At 37.8% G+C, this 11,602-nt stretch overlaps 1 protein-coding gene across 5 annotated transcripts in view; it reads right to left on the bottom strand.

Annotated features, from left to right (window-relative positions):
- Window positions 1–2,728: 2,728 nt before the first annotated feature.
- The window catches only part of KIF13A (kinesin family member 13A), a 203,793-nt gene continuing 194,919 nt past the window's right edge, over window positions 2,729–11,602 (bottom strand). For all 5 annotated transcript variants that reach the window (XM_073331923.2, XM_073331925.2, XM_073331926.2 and 2 more), the window contains 2 exons: window positions 6,063–7,179; window positions 2,729–4,256 (listed from right to left, as the gene is read on the bottom strand). In XM_073331923.2, coding sequence (XP_073188024.1) covers window positions 3,970–4,256; window positions 6,063–7,179 — 1,404 coding nt within the window. In that variant the 3' untranslated portion in view covers window positions 2,729–3,969. The remainder of the gene's footprint in view (window positions 4,257–6,062; window positions 7,180–11,602) is intronic.

Below are 11,602 nucleotides of genomic sequence, written 5' to 3'. Positions count from 1 at the left end.
CTGCCCCCACTCTACCCCTTCCCACACCCTCCCCTGAGCCTGCCATGCCCTTGCTCCTACCCCTCCCCCCCAGAACCTCCTGCATGCCATAAAACAGCTGATTGGGAGGTGCGGGAAGGGATGGGGAGGCACTGATCAGCGGGGCTGCCAGTGGGTGGGAGGCGCTGGGAGCTGGGCCTGGGGTGGGGGAGCTGATGTGGGGCTGCTGACGTATTACTGTGGCTCTTTGGCAATGTACACTGGTAAATTCTGTCTCCTTCTTAGGCTCAGGTTGGCCACCCCTGTTCTAGGGCCTGTGTTATACAGGTGGTCAGACTAAATAATTAGAATGGTCCATTCTGGCCTTGGGTTCTATGAAACATACACGCTTAGCAGAAGCACAGGAGTTTCAGTCAGTACAGAGACCACATAAGAACAGCCATACTGGGTCAGACCGAAGGTCCATCCAGCCCAATATCCTGTTTGCTGACAGTGGCCAATGCCAGGTGCCCCAGAGGGAGTGAACCTAATAGGTAATGATCAAGTGATCTCTCTCCTGCCATCCATCTCCACCCTCTGACAAACAGAGGCTAGGGACACCATTCCTTACCCATCTTGGCTAATAGCCATTAATGGACTTAACCTCCATGAATTTATCCAGCTCTCTTTTAAACCCTGTTATAGTCCTAGCCTTCACAACCTGCTCAGGTATGGAGTTCCACAGGTTGATTGTGCGCTGTGTGAAGAAGAACTTCCTTTTATTTGTTTTAAACCTGCTGTCCACTCATTTCATTTGGTGGCCCCTAGTTCTTATATTATGGGAACAAGTAAATAACTTTTCCTTATTCACTTCTCCACACCACTCATGATTTTATATCTCTCTCTCATATCCCCCCTTAGACTCCTCTTTTTCAAGCTGAAAAATCCTAGTCTCTTTAATCTCTCCTCAGATGGGACCTGTTCCAAACCCCTAATCATTTTAGTTGCCCTTCTCTGAACCTTTTCTAATTACAGTACATCTTTTTTGAGATGAGGAGACCACATCTGTACACAGTATTCAAGATGTGGGCGTACCATGGATTTATATAAGGGCAATAAGATATTCTCCGACTTATTCTTTATCCCTTTTTAAATGATTCCTAACATCCTATTTGCTTTCTTGACTGCCACTGCACACTGCGTGGATGTCTTCAGAGAACTATCCATGACGACTCCAAGATCTCTTTCCTGATTAGTTGTAGCTAAATTAGTCTCCATCATATTGTATGTATAGTTGGGGTTATTTTTTCCAATGTGCATTACTATACATTTATGCACATTAAATGTCATTTGCCATTTTGTTGCCCAATCACTTAGTTTTGTGAGATCTTTTTGAAGTTCTTCACAGTCTGCTTTGGTCTTAACTATCTTGAGCAGATTAGTATCGTCGGCTAACTTTGCCACCTCACTGTTTACCCCTTTCTCCAGATCATTTATGAATAAGTTGAATAGGATTGGTCCTAGGACTGACCCTTGGGGAACACCACTAGTTACCCCTCTCCATTCTGAAAATGTACCATTTATTCCTACCCTGTGTTCCCTGTCTTTTAACCAGGTCTCAATCCGTGAAAGGATCTTCCCTCTTACCCCCTGACAACTTAATTTACATAAGAGCCTTTGGTGAGGGATCTTGTCAAAGGCTTTCTAGAAATCTAAGTATACTATGTTCTAGAAATCTAAGTATACCCCTTGTCCACGTTTGTTGACCCCTTCAAAGAACTCTAATAGATTATTAAGACATGATCTCCCCCTTTACAGAAACCATGTTGACTTTTGCCCAAGCATTTACGTTTTTCTGTGTGTCTGACAATTTTATTCTTTACTATTGTTTCAACTAATTTGCCCGGCACTGACATTAGACTTACTGGTCTGTAATTGCCGGGATCACTTCTAGAGCCCTTTTTAAATATTGACATGACCACTATTGTACAAATAGCTCTTGAATGAATGTATAGCATTCAGATAGGGTTGACTGGTTTGTTATTTTTGTGCAATATCTTTACAGGCTGCATATTAACACAAGCAAACGTATCCCCAAAATATCTGAAGTAAAAGCACATTTTGTATTCATGAAAGCCTAGAATAAATACAAGTGTGTGTGTTATAAACACCATCGTAAACCAAAATAACATTGTATTTTTACCATAAAATAATGTCCACGTTAGTCTTCAAATGATCCAAAATAGTTGTTTGGGGCAAATACTATAAATTTTTTAGAATTTTTTTAAAAAAGTTTTGTTAATTTATACCCTTTAGATTTAAAATACTGTTTTGATATAAACATTTGGATATGTTCTAGGATCGCTTATTATCCTTGATAAAATACTTTTTCACAAAGGAATTCTTCAGTTACAATCCTCATGATAATTTTTTCCACTGATACAGCTTGATCAGTTCTGGGTGGACATCAATACTGTGAACTGTTGCTCTATGTATGTTCTTTTCCAAAAAGCAAATCATACATTTGGGCACAGCCAGATGCATTATATTCTGTCATTACTGAAACCCTATATTACACAAACCAGTCAAAGGTATCAGTGATTTATACTGTCCACTCTTCCACTCCTAAAAGGTATAGTCTCTTTTTAGCATGTATATCTCTCAAGAGGTGCATACAGTATATCCCACTAGAGCACCAAAGCTGTGAACTAGCAAACTCATTAAACCTAATTTTTGATAATGAATCCTTAAATACAGTATTGAAGTCAAATACAAGCAAAACAATCTTTTTTAAAATCTGAAACAGTCTGTATTCTAAAACACAAAAGATCTGTACCCATTAAATACAGTAAGTTGGCAGAAATAGAATATAAATTACAGTTCTTTACAGTAAATAGTAAAACACTAGAGTCAGCTTAATATACACAAAATCAAAGGAACAGCAGCAGCTTTTCAGTAAGGTCCCAGGTATCTCACTCGTTCACTTGGCTAAGAAATAAAGAAAAACAGGTACAGCAGGCCATTCATTTCACTCATTTTTACCACTTGTTACTTTACAAATATCCAAGACATTGTACAGGCATCTACAATATCTACATGTGGAACAGCTTTCTCAAGAATGCACAAGCACTGTACACAAGTCCCTCCATAATTTCCATTATTAAAATAGACTTTACAGATTACAATTATTTTAGAATGTTCCATTTTAGCTTGATCATAACCAGCAAAAATAACAGTGCAAGGTTTGCAGTCGTGATCCATTACTGCTGCTTTGTTTCCCCATTTGCCTAAAATCCATTTTTAAAGGAAATGTTGTCCTCACTTCCTTGCAGTAATACTGTTTCTGCAATCAAACTGCCTGGCTTGGGTTAGCATATGAAATTCCAAACATACAGGCTTGACATTGATAGTATTTTCAACACAGTGCCAAATCACCACAGTGGCAGGCCTCTAGGAAGACAAAAAATATATATGAAGCAGTCAGATATTTCAGTGTACTTAAACACAGGACATAAGGCAGCATGGTGCCCAGTGATAAAAGAAACATGGCACCAAGCTAATAGTTAAAACAAATGTTTACAATAAAAACAAGATATAAACAGCAAATGTGTCAGTCTAATACAAGTTCTTTGGTAATTAAGAACAGCATAGTGTAGCTTTTTCAAATGTGGTTTTACATCCCTTTCCCCAAAATAATTTTTTTTTTTGTTTAAAATACATCTCCCAAGTTGCTGTGTAACAAATAGTCCAGTACCTCATAAGTATCTACAAAACAGCTTTAACTGTATTTTAGTGTGCAGCCATATCTGCCTATTGGCAGACTAACTATAGATACACATTAATATATATATATAATATATATATATTATTTATAAAAAAAATAGAGAATTAAGTCCATGACTCTACAGAGTGCACATTCAGTATGGACAGATGAAAACTGTACAACGACTTTTAAAATCCTTAAATGTTTCTACACTTTGATGTGTGTAGCAAGTGCAAAAATACTACGGCTTATTTAATCCAAGACTTCCTGTTCTCTTGTTTCCTCGAAAAAGCAGAAGCCGCTGCATCTCCTGATTGACAGAGGGGTGCTTCTCCTGCTTTAGAAGAGGATGATGACCCCGGAAGTACAGAACTTTTTCGCTTCTCTAAACTTGAGGATGCCTGAGATTGTGAAGTGCTACTGCATCTCTTTGTTGAAACTGGTGATTTACTGAGGCGCCCGGGACGAACAAACAAACCATGTCGTGGCTTGCAGTGGAAGTACTCTCTACCTTTTACAGTTCCGTCATGTTTCCCTTAAATGAAAATAAATACATGGCATTAATTTTCAATACTTAGCCATCATGTGCAGTTACAGAACATATATGTGGTGATTATCCTGAAAATACTCTGAGTACTCAAGCTTAAAGCTCTTAGTGGTGAAAGCAAAAGTACGTAACACATGAGTGGGGAAGCATTCTGAGCAATGACAACTCCCCACAGTAACTCTTAGCTACCATTTATTCCCTTTAAAAAAGCAAATGTTGTTTCAACATCAGAACTGAATATTTAAAAAATAAAAATTCAGTTCGTTGTCCAAAATCTGGCTTCTTAAATTTTCTAAAAAACCACTAACTCCAATAGTCTGTACGTAATTTCTATAAAAAGCTTTTACACACAAATGGCATTGGTTCCCTTTCTGCTCCAATATTCTCATCAAAATGAAAGTTGTACTGATAAAATCAAGGTAAAAAAGAGTTTTAAAATAGCACTTTAAACACTTCTCTTTACTATTGTTCTAATGAAAAGTGATCTCTGGCAAAAATAACAGGCAGCAGCTGAAACAAACATTTGAACTCTTCAGCTGCTGGTTCCTATAGTCAATGGAGGTGAATGCTGAATTGGCACCACGAGGTTGTTTCAAATGCTGACAGTTTTAAAAGGTTTCAGTTATCTTAACTTCCCCCAACTACAAAAACATGGGAACAAAGGGGAACCAATGGCAGCTTGTATGACCTGACGTATGAAAAAACACTTTGCATAAACCAAGTAGAACAGTTCTTTGTTTAAAATAACTGAAAACAAAAACATTTAAAAATTAGCTCTTCAAAAAAACCTGTAAACTTAAACAGTAATATACTACACTAAGAAAGGTGAGTATATAAAATAGTCCCGCTTCCTGACTGGTTTAGTATTTCCCAACACTATAGTTACTCCTGGGGGAATTCTGCATCATTTCGGAATTCATGTCCCCCACAGAAAATACATTCTGCCAGAGAGGCACTGCAGTTATGCCTTTTGCCAAAAAGAGGCTGCTGTGGCACCAGAACAAAGGGCAGCTGGCTTACCTGGTGTAGCAGCCAGCAGCTGATAGGGAAGAGGAGAGTCTGCATTTCCTCACAGTGCCCTTCCTCACAGTGCCCTGCTGTGTGTGTGGGGAGGGGGGCACATAGACTGGGGTTCAGAAGGGCTAGTGAGGGGGACAGACTGGGGCAGGGACTGAATGGGAGTGAGGGTACAGGGACCTATGGGGACAGGGCAGATGTGCCTGACTGAATGGGAGAGGCTAGGGGTCAGCCAGGGACTGCATAGGAGAGACTCCCCAACACCCTAATAATCCCTCCCCACAAAAAACCTGTTCCATACTTCTGCCACCCACACCCAACAACCCTCCAGGTTCACTCTCAGGCTCCTGCCCACCAATTACTTCCCTTTCCCTCCGCTGCTTTTGACTCCCTCAAGCTTTTGCACTGCTTCTGAGGGATGTGCGAAATAAGTTTCTGTATTGTAGTTTAAATGAATTATTACTGAAAGTTCTGTATTAATATGCCTAGTGAGGAATCTATTTGTCAAAAAACATTTCTTGAATCTTTTTGTTGTCTGTATTGTTACAGACATACTTGCTGACAGGTATTGTGAAATAAGTAATTGAAACTGGTGTGATTTTACTGTGTTATTCTGAGAAATAAAATATGCAGAATTTTAAAATTACTGTGTGCAGATTTTTCAATTTTTTTAGTGCAGAATTCCCCGAGGAGTACATAGTGTGCGAATATACAGTGTAACCTTACATTATGTCACAGGACTGTATTTATAACAGTACCTTATTTGTGGTTACTTACCCAACTGAACGCTTAGTTCAACTCCAACCCAGATTCCAGCTGAAAAATCCACTGGTCCAATGTATCTCACTATGCCTGTCTTATTACTTCCTAAACATACTTGTTCTCCCACTGCCACCCAGCTAGGCAAAGTGTGGGCTTGGTCTGCAGAAGCACCATCTTCAGAGTCAGAAACATCTAAATGGTTCTTTGTAATGAAATCATTAAGGGAAGAATCAGGATATGTCTGACAGTATGAAGTCTCTTTTACTAATACAGAAAACAGAGGGTTTTCAATGGCGTTTGACAGCTGGTAACCCACAGCCACAGATTCCAGCTGGCCTAAGCGAACGCCCTCTTTGTAAGTGTTTTGTGATAAATCTGAGGCACTGTCCACCCCAGCAGTTGGTATTTCTTTCCTTTTATTAGAGGAACCAGCGGAACATAACTTTGGATCTACTGACTGGTCAAAGTCCTTTCCATCTTCAACACCCATGAACTCTGTAAATGAATGATCTTCGACAACATCTGAAGTGTGCTCAATTGTTGCTTCCCGGGATGAAAACTCAATTTTGTCTCGCATGTTTTTGCTAGTTGAAGAATCTAAACCTGAACAAGAGCCAGCTCTATGTAACATCTCAGAGTTTTTGTTAGTGATATTTAGGGATGGTGGAACCTCTTTTGCTAAGGCACCATTTTCTTTGAGTGGTGACACATGTATCTTATCTCTAGCTAAGCTCCTTTCTGGAAATTCCCTGTTCAAAGATCTCATATCATATGCAAGACATGGTCCTGAATGATCACTGGAGTCCAAATCCTTCATCTGATTGGCTAGCTGGTCTGTGCTATCACTACAGGGAACAAGCATGTCAGACAGTGTAGCATTAGAGGCACTGTGTGAAAAGTAGCCACTAGTAATACTGCTAGTGGTGGGGCTGCGGGATACCTCTTTCTCAAGGACATGAGAATTCATGAAGTCTGTTTTAGTGGAAAACCATTCTCTGTTCTCCAGGCTAGCATTGTAAACACTGAAGTCAGCAAACTCCTCAGGTACGTAAGGCCGAAAATTATGAAAACCCTGTGAGCTTATTAGCTTCTTATTAATGGCCTCCAACTCACTGTCCTCTTCATCAGAGTCCTGCAAAAATTAGACACAGTTACAGAGGGTTAGCTCTTTATGAAATATTTTCTAGATGAAAGTTTCAAAAAAATTCTCTTCATTGATTTAAGTACTATCCCACAGCTTATATTGTGCAATATTCCAAATTAATTTGTCTCCTAAATATCAAAAGAGTGAAGAGAAATAATTTTACATCCTTTAAACAAAGAATGAGTCACCTCTGAATTGCGATTAGTAACTAACAGAGAAAAAGAAGCCACTGAAAGTGCTGCCCTATCAATATTTTCTAAGCTGCTCATTGTAATGAAATTCATGAAGTGTCCAAAATATTTTTACCCCTGAATTTATATGTAAATAGACCAAACACGTGTCACTTAATGAGTCATGTTCTGAGTCACTTATTGAGTACAAAATAGGTTTTTGTCAAATCCCGTTCCTGGAAACCATACAATACATTGCAATTCTTTTCATGACACAGACCAACTATAAATACATTCATTTTAGAGAGTAATCTTTTTATGATAACTTCATCACATAAGATATATTTTTAAAGTTTTTATAAGACTTTTCTGCATGGTGAGTTAGTGTGCAGCAACCCAGGGCACGAATCCACTGTACACCAGCTTATCTTGTACTAAGTTGCTACATGAACACAGTATGAGTCCTATAGTGCAGCTTAGCATACTTTCTGAGACTCTTTTAGAGCCCCCTTTCCTGTACCTCCCACCATATAAAAATGCTTACATTCTCAAAATATAAAAGTAAACTCCTAGTGGGGAGAAATTTCAGAAAATCTCAAAGTACTTTGGTTTTGGAATTATGGAAATATCTTAAATATTTTACTATTTCTGCTTTTGAAATTCTTTTAAACTCAGTCATAAATCTTCATTACACAAAAATAAAAAAGCAAATCAACATACATTTTGTCACTGGTTTAGCTGTTGTACTATATTTTTCTTAAGTGCCAATGTATAACTTTTTGTGCAAGTGGTATTTTGATAGAGAAAAGCATGGGTCATGGTTATCAAGAAACACAGGACTTCAGTTTAAATTTTAGAAATACAGCTTAAAAAAAATAACACACTTGTTTCAGCACATAACACTAACATATCTACTGTAAGAGTGGTAGTCTTGAGTGCAGAACACAAGCAACACCCCTCCCGGTGTATGGCACTCATTTCTCTAACTGTAGAATACTGAGATTTTAAAGGTACAAGAGAGTGCTCATTATGCAATATCTAACTATGTTCCTACAGTACTACTTCTACTACACTAGGTCCATTTTAATATATTTAAAAAGGCCTCTCCACCCGCATCATTTGTCATCCTTACACAACTGACCTTCTCAATTATGACATAGTTAAGGTACACAAAAAGACGCCTGAAACGATTCCCTGATCCAGCCAAACACTTAAGCACATGCTCCTAAGATATTCTAATTCATGGCAGGGCTACAAGAATGACCTGTGATTGGCTCCCTGATTTCCCACCCCTTGCCTCCAGCAGATTCACTAGAGGAGAGAATCTGGGCCAAAATGTTTGCTTTTTTAATTATTTTATGTTTATTCATTGGATTTTTTCACTATAGTCATCACCATAGTATCCAAATGTCTCAAACATTAATGACTTCATCCTCAATGCTGGTGTGAGGCAGGGACGTATTATTAAATCCATTTTAAAAATGGGGAAAATGAGGCACAGAGACTAGCATGATTTGCCCAAGGTAATACAGGATGTCTGTGGTAGAGCTAGGAAGAGAATCTAGATACCTTGACCAAAATAGACTATCCCACCTTTCCTTCAGTTTTCACTTGAATGTGTTTTAAGATTTTTTTTTTAAATTCTGCACTCTGAGAGGTGAGAAAAAAATTTAAAACTTATTTATTTTAGGTATTTATACTGTGCCCATCACAGTAGTATCTAAGCACTAAACATGGTACAACTAGTACTAGTGCGAATGCCACTTACAGCCTGTTTGAAATACATTATTTAATAAAGCTATGGAACTTTAGAAAAAGCATACAGAACAACCTGTTTGTTCATTTTGTTAATTTCAGAAAGAAGCAATTCTCTAAAATGTCCTCTGAGGCACATTTTTAGAAGGCCACACTTATGTATATTTGATTAAGTGGTCTCTCTCAACCACAAGAGAGTTTTCACAGTGAGTTTTTAGAAACTTCCTACATGGTTTGATCCTTATGAGTGATGAACATTATTCACCATGATGCTTTTTTGTAGCTTGGCTCTCCTTAACATTTTAGCCTGTCACCTGTGCAGTGCTCAATACATATAGAAAACCAATAGTCTGAGTAACTCAAATAATGTTATTGCCAATGGAGAACTGGATCCTGGGTTGAATAAATTCTGCAAGTCATACTAAACTTTCACTGACAGGGAAAATGTTTGAATGCTTTAAGGCAGGTGGTCCTACTGGTTTGGGTATGCCTGAGATGACTATAAAAGCTAAGCAGATTTCAGCTCTGTTAGTATTTGGTCAAGTGATTATTTGTTGTTTCTTTGTAACAGTATTAGCTACTCTTAACAATTTCATATGTATACATTTCAATGAGGATTTTATTTTTAAATATTTTATTTATTGATGTTTGGTCTGGAGGCTGATGGCAGTGCTACATAGTGTCACGTGAGAGATGTGGGACTGATTTCTGTTCCTATTATCTTGTTCTTCAGGGGTGAAATCCTGACCCCACCAAAGTCAATAGCAAAATTCTTATAGACTTCAATGAGACGAGGATTTCACTCCATGCCTTAAATAGACAAAACTACAACAGCCACTATACTTCCATGGGTTGAGAAGCTGTCACCTCTTATAATCTAAGCAAAATTGGGCCTGGGCAAAATTGGATAATGCCCCTCCCATGTACATGCATAGTGTGTAAAACATGTCTGTTTTGTGCATCACAGATTATCTGATATTTTATCTCCTATGAAACTTTTTTCAGTAGCTCTGCTTACATCCCCCCTCCTCCACTTTTTATTTAATATTTTTCTTGTTAATGTTCTTTCCTTTAGAAGAAATGTATTAGGAAATTCAGAGCTAAAATTCTAACAGCATCTTTTACTCAGCTTCCTTACACTTATGTGTAATGTTCTTTCCTTACATGGTCACACATTATCCTGTATAGACAGTATTGAAAAATGTTACATATGTGTACATTTAAGAGTGGAAGAAAGTGCAGCTATTACAAATCATTAGTATACAGTTCAATTTATTTTTAGTCTTATTAGAGAAGTATTTTAAGAGCATGAAATATTTTTTCTTCATACTTTATGAGCATCTATGGTTATATAAAACATAGTTTGTAATACCTGAATAGCACATCACATTGTCTACAGTTGTGTGATCATATAGTAAAAGACCCTTCAAATAACACATACCACCCAAAGGGACAGAGTTAGGGTTATTTTCAACACATTACGGGAAAACACTATTTTCCTAGCAAATATTGTATGTTTGCTGATAACATATCTAGTTGAATATAAGCTACTGCACATTCTTCATAGAAAGACTAGTTTCTAATTCAGATTATATCATCAACAAAATAAGAACCAAAAAGGGAATCCCAGAAGAACATGCTTGGAAAGGAGCACGAGCCAGGTGTCAAGGAAAGCAAAAGGAGCCCGAAGCACCAAAAACAGACTCCAGAGAGATGGTAAGAAGCATGTGGCAGCAGAAATTAAGAAGAAAGAACTGCCAATAGCACATAGGGGAGCAGCAGTAGCACAGGGATTCAGAGAATGAGAAGTGACAGCACAGTAAAACTGTGACATCTTGCTGATGTAAAGAGCCTTTTATGCCTTCTCTGAATTTAGCAGAGATAAATCCAAGTATCTGAAAGCGCTGAAATTCTTAATTTAGGGGTCGCAAGTAGCCCTTAGACTCCCAGCTATTGTGTGACTAATTTCAAACAAGGCACACGTTATTCAGTGGTTACACCACTGGTGCTTTACATTTAATTTTCACAGCACCAAGTTTATTGCCTACTACTGGTATGAGATCTGCTGGAACAAGATTAGAAATGTTAATTGCAAGCAGTTTTGAAATGCCCACACAATATTCAAACATTTAATCTGACCTTATTTCATGCCACGACACACACGTATTCCAGCACATACATATAATATATGCCAGTTAACCTATGTTTTAGGTTTAATGCCATATTGCCTTGCTTTTTGAAGATTTAGGCCAAATCCTTAATGTTAATATTGTTGTTTGTGGTTCAAGGTCTATTTATTTTTCAATGTTATGAAAGGAGGATAAAAAGACAAAAATCAAAACTACACTCCCCACAGAATGTGAGAATTTCTGAGTCAGGCCAATCAAATGGCATGTAAACATGTTTAAAAATGTATAACATTTTACCCTAGTTAAAAAAAAATAAAAAATCTGCTGTCCATTTTGTAAATACATATTCAGTCTTCA

This window comes from Lepidochelys kempii, chromosome 2 (genome assembly GCF_965140285.1).
Source record: "Lepidochelys kempii isolate rLepKem1 chromosome 2, rLepKem1.hap1, whole genome shotgun sequence".
NCBI classification, from domain to species: Eukaryota; Metazoa; Chordata; order Testudines; family Cheloniidae; genus Lepidochelys; species Lepidochelys kempii.
This window is presented reverse-complemented; position numbering and strand designations above follow the sequence as displayed.